At 45.1% G+C, this 19,946-nt stretch overlaps 1 protein-coding gene across 4 annotated transcripts in view; it reads left to right on the top strand.

Moving 5' to 3' along the window:
• The window catches only part of LOC138960402 (obscurin-like), a 228,546-nt gene that overhangs the window by 114,181 nt on the left and 94,419 nt on the right, over nt 1-19,946 (top strand). For all 4 annotated transcript variants that reach the window (XM_070332306.1, XM_070332305.1, XM_070332307.1 and 1 more), the window contains 2 exons: nt 12,792-13,028; nt 13,422-14,823. In XM_070332306.1, coding sequence (XP_070188407.1) covers nt 12,792-13,028; nt 13,422-14,823 — 1,639 coding nt within the window. The remainder of the gene's footprint in view (nt 1-12,791; nt 13,029-13,421; nt 14,824-19,946) is intronic.

Below are 19,946 nucleotides of genomic sequence, written 5' to 3'. Positions count from 1 at the left end.
TCTGGAGGCAGCCACAATGATCCTTGGCAACAAACCAGCAACCTTTCCACACCTTTCTCTGGAGGCAGCCACAATGATCCTTGGCAACAAACCAGCAACCTTTCCACACCTTTCTCTGGAGGCAGCCACAATGATCCTTGGCAACAAACCAGCAACCTTTCCACACCTTTCTCTGGAGGCAGCCACATGCTCTGGCCATTCCTTGTGTATTCTCATTGCATAGAATATTTCCTTGGTCAGGCCTGTTTGTTTTCCATGACTGAGACAAATCGTAAATGGATGTGGTATCAGGCTCATCAGCATTTTATGGTGACCTTTGAATTGTCAATTATATGTAATTCCATACTGAGACCATGTCAAATCAAAGTCCGGAAGTTACGGTTACAATTCATTGGTGTTATTTGTAGCCAGTTTCATTTTGTACCTAGTACTTTTGATTGGCTATACACATATGTAAACTCTCTCTCTATCCAGGCTCTATATCTCTATCCCTCTCTCTCACACACACACACTTTCTCTGCCTTCCTCTCTCTTTCTCCCCCCCCCCCCACCCCTCCGTCTATCTCTTTCTCTGGCAGTAGCAAAATAAAATTAAGAAAACCTATGTAATGATTTTCCCTTTTTGTGATTGTTTTAGGTTATGAAGACTCCCTTTTCCAACAAATGCAAAAATCTGCAGCCATTCTTACCATTTTCTTTTGAGGTTGAAGGCTGTTCCTTCCAACGAATCACACAAGTCTTGCTGGACTTATCTGCAAACACTTATACACAGCAACCGCTTTTTTTTCTCTCCTTTTTTGTGTGTGGTGGTAAAAACCTCAAAAAAGTTTTATCAGCGCGGCAGGCAGTTTATACACGTACCATGCGAGTGCCAGAGAGAAGGCAGAGATAGGCGAGGTCGGAGAGAGGTAGAGAGTTATTTTTGAGATTGATGGGGGTGGTGGAAGTTAGCTCATTTGAAAAATATTTGGCTCTTGGCTAGCCATGGCTCTCTGCCACTGTCGGTGCTGCAAGGGAGTTGCTGCTTAGCTAGCGCTGGCTAGTGGCTTGTGGTGGCAGCAGAAGCAGCAGGTATTTTGCCTATCTCCCAGAAACAACACAGGTGGCAGGCAGAGGTTTCGGGGAGCCTTGAGAGCTGGCTCACTGAGGTGTGCGCACACCTTTTCCTGCTTCTGCCTTCACTCAGGCCTTCACAGTTCTGTGATCAGGTGAGAGGGGTACACAGCGAGAGAGGGGGGTATCAGGTGAGAGGGGTACACAGCGAGAGAGGGGGGTACGGTGGGGTGGAAAGGCTTTGCATAACTTTGTTAAGTCGAGGGGAAGGAGGAGAGATGTTTACCGCTCTGCTTACAGTGTCACCTTGTTCAGTGGTGTGTACTTCAGTGTTGCTGCAAGTGCAATAGCCTGGTAATACTTCATTAGCGTGTTGCACGAGCCATGTATTTTGTCAGTTGTGTATGTGATTATACGGACTGTGGATTTCGGTAGTTCATTTGTGAGAAGGAATGTTGTTGCCGTCTGGCATACAGTTTGCCGGCTAGCAGGCGTTTGGGATGCTTGAGGTTCTTGAGGGTGTAAGTGGTTCTTCTGTGTGGCACGGTGAAAACTCGTATCGCCATGACCAGTGATGATCTCTGGGACTGTCTCCGTCTCTTCTGTGGCCGGATACCGTCCTGTAGTTGTGTGGCCGGATACCATCCTGTAGTTGTGTGGCCGGATACCGTCCTGTAGTTGTGTGGCCGGATACCGTCCTGTAGTTGTGTGGCCGGATACCGTCCTGTAATTGTGTGGCCGGATACCGTCCTGTAGTTGTGTGGCCGGATACCGTCCTGTAGTTGTGTGGCCGGATACCGTCCTGTAGTTGTTTGGCTGGATACCGTCCTGTAGTTGTGTGGTCGGATACCGTCCTGTAGTTGTGTGGCCGGATACCGTCCTGTAGTTGTGTGGCCGGATACCGTCCTGTAGTTGTGTGGCCGGATACCGTCCTGTCATTGTGTGGCCGGATACCGTCCTGTAGTTGTGTGGCTGGATACCGTCCTGTAGTTGTGTGGCCGGATACCGTCCTGTAGTTGTGTGGCCGGTTACCGTCCTGTAGTTGTGGATACCGTCCTGTAGTTGTGGCCGGATACCGTCCTGTAGTTGTGGATACCGTCCTGTGGTTGTGGCCGGATACCGTCCTGTAGTTGTGGATACCGTCCTGTAGTTGTGGCCGGATACCGTCCTGTAGTTGTGGCCGGATACCGTCCTGTTGTTGTGGATACCGTCCTGTATAGTTGTGGCCGGATACCGTCCTGTAGTTGTGGATACCGTCCTGTAGTTGTGGATATCAGCAGTGATGTTTGAGATCTCAAAACTTGAGAAAATTGTGGCACCAAAGAGAACTCTGTTCTTGCAGGTAGAAATTACTTGATTAGTTGTTTAATGGTAAGCCGCTTTAGGTCCTGACTGAGTGGAGTTAGGTCCTGACTGAGTGGAGTTAGGTCCTGACTGAGTGGAGTTAGGTCCTGACTGAGTGGAGTTAGGTCCTGACTGAGTGGAGTTAGGTCCTGACTGAGTGGAGTTAGGTCCTGACTGAGTGGAGTTAGGTCCTGACTGAGTGGAGTTAGGTTTTGTTTGTTTCTGTGTTTATCTGTTATATTTGTTTTTAACTGTTTCAAGTTATCTAATTTTTGTGTTTACTAATGATAATAATTTACTCATGAAACGAATATATTCAAGTTTGAACAATCTAAAAGCTGTAACCAATCACAACTAAGTCAGTTGTTTATCTGATTTTATTATGTATCCTGGGAGGAACTATAGATCTAAGCAGTTGTCTTGAAATTCTGGGGGTGGGGGAAACTCTGGTACATGGTATGTAGCTCCAAACATTATGTGCGTCATTTGTGGAGGGAAGGCGTGAAGCTGCAGAAGCTGAGTCTGACTGTGGGGTCAGTGCTTCCCGGCACCTTTTCTTACCTCTGCCATTTATTAGCTGGGCAAATAATTCCAGTCACAATAACATAACCTTCAGTCAGGAAATGCAGTGTGTACACGTGTAATGCTTTGATGATAAAGTTGGCGTAGTGTCGTGTCGCATAGTGTCGTTGATTTGGGTATTATTACTCTTGATAACCAGACTGATGAAGAATTGAACACACAGACAGACACAGACAGTGACAGACAGAGACAGACATACACACAGACACAGACAGACACAGACACACACACACACTAACACACACACCACACACACACACACACACACACACACGCACACACACACACACACACACACACACACACACGCACGCACACACACACACCACACACACACACACACACACATAAACACACACACACACACACACACACACACACACACACACACACACACACACACACACACACACACACACACACACACACACACACACACACACGCACACACACACACACACACACACACACACACACACACACACACACACACACACACACACACACACACACACACACACACACACACACACACACACACACACACACACACACAGGTGCACCCACTCATACAATAACAGAATGATTGTCTAGAACTTTTTTCACTCAACACTGATTGTCAGTTCGTATCTATCTTCTCAAAACCTAGCCGGTTGTAATGCCAATTGTAGGGGTCCTAAACTACGCCGCACATATAATACTTGGTGTGCCAGATGATTCCCTTTCTGAACTTGTTGCTCTGCTTCTTGGATGGCTACGGCTTGGCCGGCAAGAGTCTGCTCACAACACCTCTGATATCTCCATACCTATGGCGGTCAGTTTATAGGGACAGGTGAGTAGCTGTGCTTGAGCAAGCTATTACACATCGCTGTATACTGATGAAGTGGTCGCGGCATCCAGGTGCTCAACTGATGCCTCTGTTTGTAGTGTGACAGGTGCTTGTCTCTCTGGACATGCTGTTCTCGGTCCGACAAGGGTTATGGCCATAGTTTTTAGTGTGAAAGGTGCTTGTCTTTCTGGACATGCTGTTCTCGGTCCGACAAGGGTTATGGCCACTGTTTTTAGTGTGACAGGTGCTTGTCCTTCTGGACATGCTGTTCTCGGTCCGACAAGGGTTATGGCCACTGTTTTTAGTGTGACAGGTGCTTGTCTTGCTGGACATGCTGTTTTCGGTCCGACAAGGGTTATGGCCACTGTTTTTAGTGTGACAGGTGCTTGTCTTTCTGGACATGCTGTTCTCGGTCCGACAAGGGTTATGGCCACTGTTTTTAGTGTGACAGGTGCTTGTCTTTCTGGACATGCTGTTCTCGGTCCGACAAGGGTTATGGCCACTGTTTTTAGTGTGACAGGTGCTTGTCCTTCTGGACATGCTGTTCTCGGTCCGACAAGGGTTATGGTCACTGTTTTAAGTGTGACGGGTGCTTGTCTTGCTGGACATGCTGTTCTCGGTCCGACAAGGGTTATGGTCACTGTTTTTAGTGTGACAGGTGCTTGTCTTGCTGGACATGATGTTCTCGGTCCGACAAGGGTTATGGCCACTGTTTTTAGTGTGACAGGTGCTTGTTTTGCTGGACATGGTGTTCTCGGTCCGACAAGGGTTATGGCCACTGTTTTTAGTGTGACAGGTGCTTGTCTCTCTGGACATGCTGTTCTCGGTCCGACAAGGGTCATGGCCACTGTTTTTAGTGTGACAGGTGCTTGTCTTGCTGGACATGGTGTTCTCGGTCCGACAAGGGTTATGGCCACTGTTTTTAGTGTGACAGGTGCTTGTCTCTCTGGACATGCTGTTCTCGGTCCGACAAGGGTTATGGCCACTGTTTTAAGTGTGACAGGTGTTTGTCTCTCTGGACATGCTGTTCTCGGTCTGTACCTCTGTTTTTAGTGTGACAGGCGCTTGTCCTTCTGGACATGCTGTTCTCGGTCCGACAAGGGTTATGGCCACTGTTTTTAGTGTGACAGGTGCTTGTCTTTCTGGACATGCTGTTCTCGGTCCGACAAGGGTTATGGCCACAGTTTTTAGTGTGACAGGTGCTTGTCTTGCTGGACATGGTGTTCTCGGTCCGACAAGGGTTATGGCCACAGTTTTTAGTGTGACAGATGCTCAGTGTCTTTCTGGACATGCTGTTCTCGGTCCGACAAGGGTCATGGCCACAGATTTTAGTGTGACAGGTGCTTGTCTTTCTGGACATGCTGTTCTCGGTCCGACAAGGGTTATGGCCACTGTTTTTAGTGTGACGGGTGCTTGTCTTGCTGGACATGCTGTTCTCGGTCCGACAAGGGTTATGGCCACAGTTTTTAGTGTGACAGGTGCTTGTCTTTCTGGACATGCTGTTCTCGGTCCGACAAGGGTTATGGCCACTGTTTTTAGTGTGACAGGTGCTTGTCCTTCTGGACATGCTGTTCTCGGTCCGACAAGGATTATGGCCACTGTTTTTAGTGTGACGGGTGCTTGTCTTGCTGGACATGCTGTTCTCGGTCCGACAAGGGTTATGGCCACTGTTTTTAGTGTGACAGGTGCTTGTCTTGCTGGACATGATGTTCTCGGTCCGACAAGGGTTATGGCCACTGTTTTAGTGTGACAGGTGCTTGTCTCTCTGGACATGCTGTTCTCGGTCCGACAAGGGTTATGGCCACTGTTTTTAGTGTGACAGGTGCTTGTCTCTCTGGACATGCTGTTCTCGGTCCGACAAGTGTTATGGCCACTGTTTTTAGTGTGACAGGTGCTTGTCTCTCTGGACATGCTGTTCTTGGTCTGTACCTCTGTTTTTAGTGTGACAGGTGCTTGTCTTTCTGGACATGCTGTTCTCGGTCCGACAAGGGTTATGGCCACTGTTTTTAGTGTGACAGGTGCTTGTCTCTCTGGACATGCTGTTCTCGGTCCGACAAGGGTTATGGCCACTGTTTTAGTGTGACAGGTGCTTGTCTCTCTGGACATGCTGTTCTTGGTCCGACAAGGGTTATGGCCACTGTTTTTAGTGTGACAGGCGCTTGTCTTGCTGGACATGCTGTTCTCGGTCCGACAAGGGTTATGGTCACTGTTTTTAGTGTGACAGGCGCTTGTCTTGCTGGACATGCTGTTCTCGGTCCGACAAGGGTTATGGTCACTGTTTTTAGTGTGACAGGCGCTTGTCTTGCTGGACATGCTGTTCTCGGTCCGACAAGGGTTATGGCCACTGTTTTTAGTGTGACAGGCGCTTGTCTTGCTGGACATGCTGTTCTCGGTCCGACAAGGGTTATGGTCACTGTTTTTAGTGTGACAGGTGCTTGTCTTGGTGGACATGCCGTTCTCGGTCCGACAAGGGTTATGGACACTGTTTTTACATTTAGTCAAGTTATGACTAAATGTTTTAACATCGAGGGGGGAATCGAGACGAGGGTCGTGGTGTATGTGTGTGTGTGTGTGCGTGCGTGTAGAGCGATTCAGACCAAACTACTGGACCGATCTTTATGAAATTTGACATGAGAGTTCCTAGGTATGATATCCCCATACGTGTTTTTCATTTTTTTGAGAAATGTCTTTGATGACGTCATATCCGGCTTTTCGTGAAAGTTGAGGCTGCACTGTCACGCCCTCATTTTTTAACCAAATTGGTTGAAATTTTGGTCAAGTAATGTTCGACGAAGCCCGGACTTCGGTATTGCATTTCAGCTTGGTGGCTTAAAATTTAATTAATGACTTTGGTCATTAAAAATCTGAAAATTGTAAAAAAATATTTTATTTTATAAAACTATCCAAATTTACGTTCATCTTATTCTCCATCATTTGCTGATTCCAAAAACATATACATATGTTATATTTGGATTAAAAACAAGCTCTGAAAATTAAATATATAAAAATTATCAAAATTTTTTTCGAAATCAATTTAAAAACACTTTCATCTTATTCCTTGTCGGTTCCTGATTCCAAAAACATATAGATATGATATGTTTGGATTCAAAACACGCTCAGAAAGTTAAAACGAAGAGAGGTACAGAAAAGCGTGCTATCCTTCTTAGCGCAACTACTACCCCGCTCTTCTTGTCAATTTCACTGCCTTCGCCATGAGCGGTGGACTGACGATGCTACGGTCTTGCTGAAACATTGCATTGCGTTCAGTTTCATTCTGTGAGTTCGATAGCTACTTGACTAAATGTTGTATTTTCGCCTTACGCGGCTTGTTATTGTGACAGGTGCTTGTCTTTCTGGACATGGTGTTCTCGGTCCGACAAGGGTTATGGCCACTGTTTTTAGTGTGACAGGTGCTTGTCTCTCTGGACATGGTGTTCTCGGTCCGACAAGGGTTATGGCCACTGTTTTTAGTGTGACAGGTGCTTGTCTTTCTGGACATGGTGTTCTCGGTCCGACAAGGGTTATGGTCACTGTTTTTAGTGTGACAGGTGCTTGTCCTTCTGGACATGCTGTTCTCGGTCCGACAAGGGTTATGGCCACTGTTTTTAGTGTGACAGGTGCTTATCTTGCTGAACATGCTGTTCTCGGTCCGACAAGAGTTATGGTCACTGTTTTTAGTGTGACAGGTGCTTGTCTCTCTGGACATGCTGTTCTCGGTCCGACAAGGGTTATGGCCACTGTTTTTAGTGTGACAGGTGCTTGTCTCTCTGGACATGCTGTTCTCGGTCTGTACCTCTGTTTTTAGTGTGACATGCGCTTGTCTTGCTGGACATGCTGTTTTCGGTCCGACAAGGGTTATGGTCACTGTTTTTAGTGTGACAGGTGCTTGTCTTGATGGACATGCTGTTATCGGTCCGACAAGGGTTATGGTCACTGTTTTTAGTGTGACAGGTGCTTGTCTTTCTGGACATGCTGTTCTCGGTCCGACAAGGGTTATGGCCACTGTTTTTAGTGTGACAGGTGCTTGTCTCTCTGGACATGCTGTTCTCGGTCCGACAAGGGTTATGGCCACTGTTTTTAGTGTGACAGGTGCTTGTCTAAGTATTCTTATTCTTATTCTTATTCTTCTGCCAGTGCAATCAGTAGTAATGTACATGTATGTATTGGTTTTATGTACGTCCGTATTTTTTCTGTGATATATTGTATGCTATGATGTTTTGCAATGATGTTTAGCCATAGTCCGTTATACGCGTAGGTGTGCGAGAATCTTTAAAGATGTCCATGTGGGAATGTGTAAGTGGGCGTAGTCGAATGTCCATGTGGGAATGTTTAAGTGGATCATATAAGAATGCCCATGTGTGAATGTGTAAGTGGAGCGTATAAGAATGTGTAAGTGGAGCGTGGTCGAATGTCCATGTGTGTATGGGTAAGTTGAGCGTATAAGAATGTCCATGTGTGCGATGTGTAAGTGAGACATGGATGTGTTCATGACTGAATGCGTAAGCACAATGCAAGGAATGGCCAGAAAGGTATGTGGGAGGTGTGTTTATAACCTGCCCTGTTATGCAGTGCTATGTCTTATGTAAAAACAATGTCATGTTTGTATTATTGTTATGTACCACGCCTGAATTTCTCTATGAGATAATAAATTATTCTTATTCTTATTATTCTTATTCTTTCTGGACATGCTGTTCTCGGTCCGACAAGGGTTATGGCCATCAAGAGTTTGCCGCTTAAATGACTAGACATCTGACATTTGTTTATCACTGAGTGGCAGACAGTTTACAGTGACATGTGCTTACCTGTGCTTGACCAAGCGGCCCAGACACATTGCTGTATACTACCTGTGAAGTGGCCATCATCAGGTGCTGAACGAACTCCTCTGTTATTGCAGCAGCTGCTTGTCTTTCTGAACTTGTTGTTTTTTCCTGTTTAAGGATTATGGTAAAACAAGATGCTTGCTAGCTAAGATTCAATCATCTGTATATCAGGACGGTCAGTTTATATAATAGGTGTTTTTTCCTGTTCAAGGATTATGGTCAAACAAGATGCTTGCTAGCTAAGATTCAATCATCTGTATATCAGGACGGTCAGTTTATATGATAGGTGTTTTCCTTTTTATGGTCAAACAAGTTTTGCTTACTAAGCTGAAGACATCTATATATCTGGGGCAGACAGTTTAGAGTGACAGGTGTTTACCGGTGCTTGACCATGCCCAGGTGTTTACCGGTGCTTGACCAGGCCCAGGTGTTTACCGGTGCTTGACCAGGCCTAGGCACATTGCTGTACTGATACCTATGAAATGGTCATAGCCAGGTGCTGTTGGTACAGCCGTACTGACAGTACACCTGAAGTGCAGCAAGGGGTGTGTGTTTGCAAGAAGCTTTGCCTGCTGGCAAGTTAAAGCAAAGATATTGGTTAAAGGTTGAGTAAGGTGTTGCAGGTGTTGTCAGTTTAACTGTCTGGTCTTGTCACTGTCTGTGTCTCTTGAACATGGTGGGTACCTGGGCAGAGTGAATTTGTATTACGATTCCTTTCTTTAACTTTAACCTAATAGCCAGTCGTTTTCAGTGGTGTTTGAGGGTTAGTGATGGAGTCTCTTCAGTGGTGTTTGTGGGTTAGTGATGGAGTCTCTTCAGTGGTGTTTGTGGGTTAGTGATGAAGTCTCTTCAGTGGTGTTTGAGGGTTAGTGATAGAGTCTCTTCAGTGGTGTTTGTGGGTTAGTGATGGAGTCTCTTCAGTGGTGTTTGTGGGTTAGTGATGGAGTCTCTTCAGTGGTGTTTGTGGGTTAGTGATGAAGTCTCTTCAGTGGTGTTTGAGGGTTAGTTATAGAGTCTCTTCAGTGGTGTTTGTGGGTTAGTGATGTAGTCTCTTCAGTGGTGTTTGTGGGTTAGTGCTGGACTTCAGTGGTGTTTGTGGGTTAGTGATGGAGTCTCTTCAGTGGTGTTTGTGGGTTAGTGATGAAGTCTCTTCAGTGGTGTTTGTGGGTTAGTGATGAAGTCTCTTCAGTGGTGTTTGAGGGTTAGTGATGGAGTCTCTTCAGTGGTGTTTGTGGGTTTGTGATGAAGTCTCTTCAGTGGTGTTTGAGGGTTAGTGATGGAGTCTCTTCAGTGGTGTTTGTGGGTTAGTGATGGAGTCTCTTCAGTGGTGTTTGTGGGTTAGTGATGGAGTCTCTTCAGTGGTGTTTGTGGGTTAGTGATGGAGTCTCTTCAGTGGTGTTTGTGGGTTAGTGATGGAGTCTCTTCAGTGGTGTTTGTGGGTTAGTGATGGAGTCTCTTCAGTGGTGTTTGTGGGTTAGTGATGGAGTCTCTTCAGTGGTGTTTGTGGGTTAGTGATGGAGTCTCTTCAGTGGTGTTTGTGGGTTAGTGATGGAGTCTCTTCAGTGGTGTTTGTGGGTTAGTGATGGAGTCTCTTCAGTGGTGTTTGTGGGTTAGTGATGGAGTCTCTTCAGTGGTGTTTGTGGGTTAGTGATGGAGTCTCTTCAGTGGTGTTTGTGGGTTAGTGATGGAGTCTCTTCAGTGGTGTTTGTGGGTTAGTGATGGAGTCTCTTCAGTGGTGTTTGTGGGTTAGTGATGGAGTCTCTTCAGTAGCTCAGGCACAAGTGTATTTAAGGCGTTCTTGACTTATTGACTTGACTTTGTTCATGTAGATAATGCGCAAATTCAAGGAGTCTTTCATTCCAAGAAATGTTAGCTTGGCTCGGGACCAAACTTCTGTTTTGTAGCGCTCGGTGGTTTAGACGAAAATACCTGTGATGTCAGAAGAGTACTGGCAGGTGCTGGCACTGTACGCGCCACGCACAACATTCACATCTGATAAATCACTTTGACCCAGACTTCTTTACACTCTCTTCCAGTTTTGTTTTCAGCCTCAGTTTTTCTGCTGTTATGTGCTGCCTGCTGTTTTTCCTTGCCTTTACCTTCCTCTGAATTCTGCGTTTTTCAGTGGAACTTTTGTGTGTTGAATAGCTGACTTAAAAGTGGAACATCCGCACTACTCAAATCTGGTTAACCATTTTAATCCAGCCTACTCTCTGTCTGTCTGTCTGTCTCTCTGTCCGACTGTCTCCCTGTCTCTCTCTAGCTCTTTAGCTCTCTCTCTCTCTCTCTCTCTCTCTCTCTCTCTCTCTCTCTCTCTCTCTCTCTCTCTCTCTCTCTGTGGAGAAAACCGCAGTTTCAGATCAGATGTTCTTTCTGCCTCTGGCTTCACTGAGTCGTGCCGGTGACTCGGTCTCTTCCTCCCCAGTCTCTCTCTCTCTCTCTCTCTCTCTCGCTCTCTCTCTCTCTCTCCCTCTCTCTCTCACACACACACACTGACACACTCCCTCCCCCCCTCTCTCTCTCTCTCTCTCTCACTGTAAGCCCACCCACCCACCCCCCTACCCCTACCAAACTCTGTCGTGACTCCCCATCTCCCCATTTTTTTGCTCCCTGCTCTTTCTCTCATCAACCTCTGCCTTTACCTATTCGTATCTATCCCATGTTTTCATAGGAACATCTTTTCTCTCCAAGACTGTGTTGTACAGAGGCAAACCTCTAGCGCAGTATGTGGGACCGCCTCATCTATTTATAGTGGGGTGCTGAAAGCCTATCTGCCTGCTCTCCTGGCATATCGTCATTTATCTTGGGTCCTGAGTGTGGGGGCGCTAGATCAACTCTGTTAGCTATCTGGTGCTGCTGCCAGCTTCTGCTCTCTGGCTCTGATCTGCTCTGACGCCTTCGATTGAGAGATGGATGTTTACTGGGGAGATAGGATCTGATCACAGAGCTATAGACTCTCTGGTCTGTGGATCTGATGGATGTGTACTGGGGAGATAGGATCTGATCACAGAGCTATAGACTCTCTGGTCTGTGTCTCTGTGGATCTGATGCAGTGATGGATGTGTACTGGGGACTCGATAGGATCTGATTACACAGCTATAGACTCTCTGGTCTGTGGATCTGATGGATGTGTACTGGGGAGATAGGATCTGATCACAGAGCTATAGACTCTCTGGTCTGTGTCTCTGTGGATCTGATGGATGTGTACTGGGGAGATAGGATCTGATCACAGAGCTATAGACTCTCTGGTCTGTGTCTCTGTGGATCCGATGGACTGATGTGTACTGGGGAGATAGGATCTGATCACAGAGCTACATACTCTCTGGTCTGTGTCTCTGTGGATCTGGTGCACTGTACTGTAAACATGCAGGTAAATCATTCGGCTGCTGAAGGCTGGCAGGATTGACTGACTGGCATGTGGTCAAAACTGTAGACGTGTTTTACACCACAAGCATTTTGGACTGATTTATCTACAAAAAAACAGTGGCAGAGAATTTCGGAGTACTTTCCTTCAAGGCTTTTATGTTAGTGTCCACTTATGTCTGATGGCATTTCTTGCAAGGTCAAGAGTCAGTAACAGCATATCTTGTGTAGTACGGTAATGCAAGGTCAAGAGTCAGTAACAGCATATCTTGTGTAGTACGGTAATGCAAGGTCAAGAGTCAGTAACAGCATATCTTGTGTAGTAAGGTAATGCACACACGTGCACATTAGAACTTTTTTACAAAGTGAACAACAATGGGTATAAATTACTCCCTTAAGGGGTTCAGTATATATATGACAAAGTAATGTGTTAAAGGGGCCACTTTATGGTGAAAGCTATCTGCGATGGAAAGCCTGAATGAGACTGACATCAGTGGTACCATTCCCCTTCATCTTCCCATCCCCCAGTCCCTCCGGCTTTCTCACGCTGATCACATGCACTGGAAAAAGAATGTCTATTTTAACACAAAGCTTAGGGCTTCTTGCACACAATTTGTTATAGCCCTTTTGTTGTCACCTGGCATTTGCAGGATAGCAAAGTTATTGCGTGCTGTATCTTTTCTCTTGATGTTGGTTTGAAAATAATTAAAGCTGGAGAGAGGGTTCTCAAAGGCAAAGATCACACAGAAAAAGTAAATAACTTCTGCCCATCGTCAAACTCTTTCTTTCTCTACTTTCAGAGGGCAGCGCAGTAAAGTTTGATTGCATCGTTGGGGGGACACCCCTGCCCACTGTCCAGTGGCTGAAGGACGGTTCGGCCATCAAGGAGAGCAAGCAGGTCCAGATTTCAAGCGAGGGGGATACCAGCACTCTCACCCTTCTTTCTGTCAGCAAGGGCCAAGCGGGTCAGTACTCCGCCCTTGCTGCCAACCTTAACGGTTCCATCCTCGCAGCTGCAGATCTTGTGGTTCTTGAAGGTGAGACTCCATACACTTTTAATGGCGGAAATAGGCATAAGTTTGGGGCATTGGAGAAGGAGGGATAGGAGGAGGGGGCAGAGTTGAGAGGGCAATTAAGTCTCAAATGGAATAGTACTTTTCTTTTTTTAAGTTGTTTGGTTGTATTTTGACATGCTGCATTAGATTTCACTTGAGACCTTACACACTTTTTTTCAAGCAAAGTGTAGTTTGGTTCTGGTTTTCTGTGTTTAAGGTTTAATTACTATCCACAAAGACCAAGAAAGCAAGTACTCTGAAAAAACAACAACATAAACTTGGTGGCTTTGCAGTTTGGCATATTTCCACAATCTTGTTATGTACAATGCTAAACAGATTTTATCAATGCAAGTTTCCTTTTTTTGTTCATTTCAGAATTAGGTCTTGAGAAAACAGAGCCCGGGCAGGATCAAGAAGCTTTTCAACTAGACGACAAGACACCCACTGAAGAGGTTGCACCGACACCTTTTGTACTAGACGACAAGACACCCACTGAAGAGGTTGCACCGACACCTTTTGAACTAGACGACAAGACACCCACTGAAGAGGTTGCACCGACACCTTTTGAAGAAACCAAGACAGCAGCAGAAGAAAAACAAATCACAACACCAGTTGTTAAGGAGGAAAAACCGGTTGTCGAGGAACCTGTTGTACCAGAAGCAACGAAAGTTGAAGAAGAGAAACCTGTTGAACCAGAACCAACACCAGTTGTTGAGGAGGAGAAACCAGAGCCAGTTGTTGAAGAAAAGGCACCAGAGCCAGTTGAAGAAGAGAAACCAGAACCGGTTGTTGAAGAAGAGAAACCAGAACCGGTTGTTGAAGATAAGAAACCAGAGCCAGTTGAAGAAGAGAAACCAGAACCGGTTGTTGAAGATAAGAAACCAGAGCCAGTTGAAGAAGAGAAACCAGAACCGGTTGTTGAAGAAAAGAAACCAGAACCAGTTGTTGAAGAAAATAAACCAGAACCGGTTGTTGAAGAAAAGAAACCAGAGCCGGTTGTTGAAGAAAAGAAACCAGAACCGGTTGTTGAAGAAAATAAACCAGAACCGGTTGTTGAAGAAAAGAAACCAGAACCGGTTGTTGAAGAAAAGGCACCAGAACCGGTTGTCCAAGAAAAGAAACCAGAACCAGTTGTTGAAGAAAAGAAACCAGAACCAGTTGTTGAAGAAAAGAAACCAGAACCAGTTGTTGAAGAAAAGAAACCAGAACCAGTTGTTGAAGAAAAGAAACCAGAACCAGTTGTTGAAGAAAAGAAACCAGAACCAGTTGTTGAAGAAAAGAAACCAGAACCAGTTGTTGAAGAAAAGAAGGTAGAAAAACCAGTTGTTGAGGAGAAGAAACCAGCTGAACCTGAACAAGTTGAAGAGAAAAAGCCAGAGCCGGTGAAAGAGGAGAAACCAGTTGAACCAGAGCCGGTGAAAGAGGAGAAACCAGTTGAACCAGAGCCGGTGAAAGAGGAGAAACCAGTTGAACCAGAGCCAAAACCAGTTGTCAAAGAGGAAGTTGTTGAGGAGAAGAAACCAGTTGAACAAGAGCCGGCACCTGTTGAAGAAAAGAAAGTAGAAGAACCAGAACCTGTCGCCAGGGAAGCCGAGGAAACTGCCAAGGCAGAAGAGCCAGAACAAAAGTTCAAGTCTATCCCTGAAACCGCAGAGGGTGAGGTTTCCTTCAGAGCTCCCCACTTCCTGTCCGATATGAATGACATCGTGGTTGAGTTGGGCCATCTGGCCCGCTTTGACTGCCGTGTGGCCGCCTACCCAGATCCTGACATCACATGGTGAGTATTAAAATTGTTTGAAAAAAAGTCTGATTGAATGTTTTCATCTCTAATATGGTCCCAGAATAGCTTCATCTCCAATATGGTCCCTGAATAGCTTCATCTCTTATTTGGTCCCTGAATAGCTTCATCTCTAATATGGTCCCTGAATAGCTTCATCTCTTATTTGGTCCCTGAATAGCTTCATCTCTTATATGGTCCCTGAATAGCTTCATCTCTAATATGGTCCCTGAATAGCTTCATTTCTTATATGGTCCCTGAATAGCTTCATCTCTTATTTGGTCCCTGAATAGCTTCATCTCTTATTTGGTCCCTGAATAGCTTCATCTCTAATATGGTCCCTGAATAGCTTCATCTCTTATTTGTTCCCTGAATAGCTTCATCTCTAATATGGTCCCTGAATAGCTTCATCTCTTATTTGGTCCCTGAATAGCTTCATCTCTAATATGGTCCCTGAATAGCTTCATCTCTTATTTGGTCCCTGAATAGCTTCATCTCTTATTTGGTCCCTGAATAGCTTCATCTCTTATTTGGTCCCTGAATAGCTTCATCTCTAATATGGTCCCTGAATAGCTTCATCTCTTATTTGGTCCCTGAATAGCTTCATCTCTAATATGGTCCCTGAATAGCTTCATCTCTAATATGGTCCCTGAATAGCTTCATCTCTAATATGGTCCCTGAATAGCTTCATCTCTTATTTGGTCCCTGAATAGCTTCATCTCTAATATGGTCACTGAATAGCTTCATCTCTTATATGGTCCCTGAATAGCTTCATCTCTAATATGGTCCCTGAATAGCTTCATCTCTAATATGGTCCCTGAATAGCTTCATCTCTTATTTGGTCCCTGAATAGCTTCGTCTCTTATTTGGTCCCTGAATAGCTTCATCTCTAATATGGTCCCTGATAAGCTTCATCTCTTATTTGGTCCCTGAATAGCTTCATCTCTAATATGGTCCCTGAATAGCTTCATCTCTTATTTGGTCCCTGAATAGCTTCATCTCTTATTTGGTCCCTGAATAGCTTCATCTCTTATTTGGTCCCTGAATAGCTTCATCTCTTATTTGGTCCCTGAATAGCTTCATCTCTAATATGGTCCCTGAATAGCTTCATCTCTTATTTGGTCCCTGAATAGCTTCATCTCTAATATGGTCCCTGAATAGCTTCATCTCTAATATGGTCCCTGAATAGCTTCATCTCTTATTTGGTCCCTGAATAGCTTCATCTCTAATATGGTCCCTGAATAGCTTCATCTCTAATATGGTCCCTGAATAGCTTCATCTCTAATATGGTCCCTGAATAGCTTCATCTCTAATATGGTCCCTGAATAGCTTCATCTCTTATTTGGTCCCTGAATAGCTTCATCTCTAATATGGTCCCTGAATAGCTTCATCTCTAATATGGTCCCTGAATAGCTTCATCTCTTATTTGGTCCCTGAATAGCTTCATCTCTAATATGGTCCCTGAATAGCTTCATCTCTAATATGGTCCCTGAATAGCTTCATCTCTTATTTGGTCCCTGAATAGCTTCATCTCTAATATGGTCCCTGAATAGCTTCATCTCTAATATGGTCCCTGAATAGCTTCATCTCTTATTGGCATTAGTGCTGCTCCTGTTCAATTGGTGCTGCTCTTTTTAGTTGGTGCTGCTCTTGTTCAGTTTGTGCTGCCTTTGTTAATTGGTGCTGCTCTTGTTCAGTTAGTGCTGTTCTTGTTATGTTGTGCTCTTGTTAACTTAGTGCTGCTCTTGTTCAGTTGGTGCTGCTCTTGTTAACTTGGTGCTGCTCTTGTTAACTTGGTGCTGCTCTTGTTAACTTGGTGCTGCTTTTTTTGAAGTTGGCGCTTGTCTTGTTAAGTTGGTGCTGCTCTTGTTAAGTTGGTGCTGCTCTTGTTAAGTTGGTGCTGATTTTGTTAAGTTGGTGCTGCTCTTGTTAAACCGGTGCTGCTCTTGTTCAGTTGGTGCTGCTCTTGTTCAGTTGGTGCTGCTCTTGTTAAGTTGGTGCTGGTCTTGTTGAGTTGGTGCTGCTCTTGTTAGGTTGGTGCTGGTCTTGTTAAGTTGGTGCTGCTCTTGTTCAGTTGGTGCTGCTCTTGTTAAGTTGGTGCTGGTCTTGTTGAGTTGGTGCTGCTCTTGTTAGGTTGGTGCTGGTCTTGTTAAGTTGGTGCTGCTCTTGTTAAGTTGATGCTGCTCTTGTTCAGTTGGTGCTGGTCTTGTTTAGTTGGTTCTGGTCTTGTTAAGTTGGTGCTGGTCTTGTTAAGTTGGTGCTGCTCTTGTTAAGTTGGTGCTGCTCTTGTTAAGTTGGTGCTGCTCTTGTTAAGTTGGTGCTGGTCTTGTTACGTTGGTGCTGCTCTTGTTCAGTTGATGCTGCTCTAGTTTAGTTGGTGCTGCTCTTGTTCAGTTGGTGCTGCTCTTGTTAAGTTGGTACTGCTCTTGTTAAGTAGGTGTTGCTCTTGTTCAGTTGGTGCTGCTCTTGTTAAATTGGTGCTGGTCTTGTTAAATTGGTGCTGCTCTTGTTAAGTTGGTGCTGCTCTTGTTAAGTTGGTGCTGCTCTTGTTAAGTTCAAGTTGGTGCTGCTCTTTTTTTATTTTTTTTCCGTCTTGCCAAGCACATCATTGTGGGGCTTTTAATCAATAACATGCATCCGTCTACAATGTATCATCATTCATCCATTAACATTTATAGTAAATATGTAAATGGCAAGTATACAAGACATGTTGGTGCTGGTCTTGTTTAGTTGGTGCTGCTCTTGTTAAGTTGGTGCTGCTCTTGTTAAACCGGTGCTGCTCTTGTTCAGTTGGTGCTGCTCTTGTTCAGTTGTTGCTGATCTTGCTAAGTTGGTGCTGGTCTTGTTAAGTTGGTGCTGCTCTTGTTAAGTTGGTGCTGGTCTTGTTACGTTGCTGCTGTTCTTGTTCAGTTGGTGCTGCTCTAGTTTAGTTGGTGCTGCTCTTGTTTAGTTGGTGCTGCTCTTGTTAAGTTGGTACTGCTCTTGTTAAGTTGGTGTTGCTCTTGTTAAGTTGGTGCTGCTCTTGTTAAATTGGTGCTGCTCTTGTTAAGTTGGTGCTGCTCTTGTTTAGTTGGTGCTGGTCTTGTTTAGTTTGTGCTGCTCTTGTTAAGTTGGTGCTGGTCTTGTTAAGTTGGTGCTGTTCTTGTTAAGTTAGTGCTGCTCTTGTTAAGTTGGTGCTGCTCTTGTTAAGTTGGTGCTGCTTTTGTTAAGTTGGTGCTGGTCTTGTTAAGTTGGTGCTGCTCTTGTTAAGTTGGTGCTGCTTTTGTTAAGTTGGTGCTGATCTTGTTAAGGTGGTGCTGCTCTTGTTTAGTTGGTGCTGCTCTTGTTAAGTTGGTGCTGCTCTTGTTAAGGTGGTGCTGCTCTTGTTTAGTTGGTGCTGGTCTTGTTTAGTTGGTGCTGCTCTTGTTAAACCGGTGCTGGTCTTGTTAAGTTGGTGCTGTTCTTGTTTAGTTGGTGCTGGTCTTGTTTAGTTGGTGCTGCTCTTGTTAAACCGGTGCTGCTCTTGTTTAGTTTTTGCTGCTCTTGTTAAGTTGGTACTTCTTTTGTTTAGTTGGTGCTGCTTTTGTTACGTTGGTGCTGCTCTTGTTAAACCGGTGCTGGTCTTGTTAAGTTGGTGCTGCTCTTGTTAAGTTGGTGCTGCTTTTGTTAAGCTGGTGCTGGTCTTGTTAAGTTGGTGCTGCTCTTGTTATGTTGGTGCTGCTCTTGTTAAGTTTGTGCTGCTCTTGTTTAGTTGGAGTTGCTTTTGTTAAGTTGGTGCTGCACTTGTTAAGTTGGTGCTGCTCTTCTTAAACCGGTGCTGCTCTTGTTAACTTGGTGCTGCTCTTGTTAAGTTGGTGCTGTTTTTGAGTCACTTGAGAAAAAGTGACTCTATGTAATCGGTCAGTGTTAGTCTGTCCGGCCGGCCGTCCGGCCGGCCATCCGGCCGGCCGCCCGGCCGGCCGGCCGGCCGGCCGTAGACACCACCTTAACGTTGGACTTTTCTCGGAAACTATCAAAGCGATCGGGCTCATATTTTGTTTAGTCGTGACCTCCAATGACCTCTACACTTTAACGATGGTTTCGTTGACCTTTGACCTTTTTCAAGGTCACAGGTCAGCGTCAAAGGAAAAATTAGACATTTTATATCTTTGACAAAGTTCATCGGATGTGATTGAAACTTTGTAGGATTATTCTTTACATCAAAGTATTTACATCTGTAGCCTTTTACGAACGTTATCAGAAAAACAAGGGAGATAACTAGCCTTTTCTGTTCGGCAACACACAACTTAACGTTGGGCTTTTCTCGGAAACTATAAAAGTGACCGGGCTCAAATTTTATGTGAACGTGACTCATTGTGTTGTGAATAGCAATTTCTTCCTGTCCATCTGATGCCTCATTTAATATTCAGAACTGCGAAAGTGACTCGATCGAGCGTTTGCTCTTCTTGTTGTTAAGTTGGTGCTGCTCTTGTTAAGTTGGTGCTGTTTTTGTTAAGTTGGTGCTGCTCTTGTTAAGTTGGTGCTGCTCTTGTTATGTTGGTGCTGCTTTTGTTAAGTTGGTGCTGCTCTTGTTAAGTTGGTGCTGCTCTTGTTAAGTTGGTGCTGCTCTTGTTAAGTTGGTGCTGCTCTTGTTTGGTTGGTGCTGCTCTTGTTCAGTTGGTGCTGCTCTTGTTAAGTTAGTGCTGCTCTTGTTCAGTTGGTGCTGCTCTTCTTCAGTTGGTGCTGTCCTTGTTAAGTTGGTGCACAGCTGCTCTTGTTTAGTTGGTGGCCTTGTTACGTTGGTGCTGCTCTTGTTCAGTTGGTGCTGGTCTTGTTAAGTTGGTGCTGCTCTTGTTAAGTTGGTGCTGCTCTTGTTAAGGTGGTGCTGTTCTTGTTTAGTTGGTGCTGGTCTTGTTTAGTTGATGCTGCTTTTGTTAAACCGGTGCTGCTCTTGTTTAGTTTTTGCTGCTCTTGTTAAGTTGGTGCTGCTCTTGTTAAGTTGGTGCTGGTCTTGTTAAGTTGGTGCTGCTCTTGTTAAGTTGGTGCTGGTCTTGTTAAGTTGGTGCTGCTCTTGTTAAGTTGGTGCTGCTCTTGTTAAACCGGTGCTGCTCTTGTTCAGTTGGTGCTGCTCTTGTTCAGTTGTTGCTGCTTTTGTTAATTTGGTG

The sequence above is a fragment of the Littorina saxatilis genome, linkage group LG2 (assembly GCF_037325665.1).
Source record: "Littorina saxatilis isolate snail1 linkage group LG2, US_GU_Lsax_2.0, whole genome shotgun sequence".
Lineage (NCBI taxonomy): Eukaryota > Metazoa > Mollusca > Gastropoda > Littorinimorpha > Littorinidae > Littorina > Littorina saxatilis.
The sequence above is the reverse complement of the archived record's forward strand: the minus strand, read 5'-3'. Positions and strand labels throughout refer to the sequence as shown.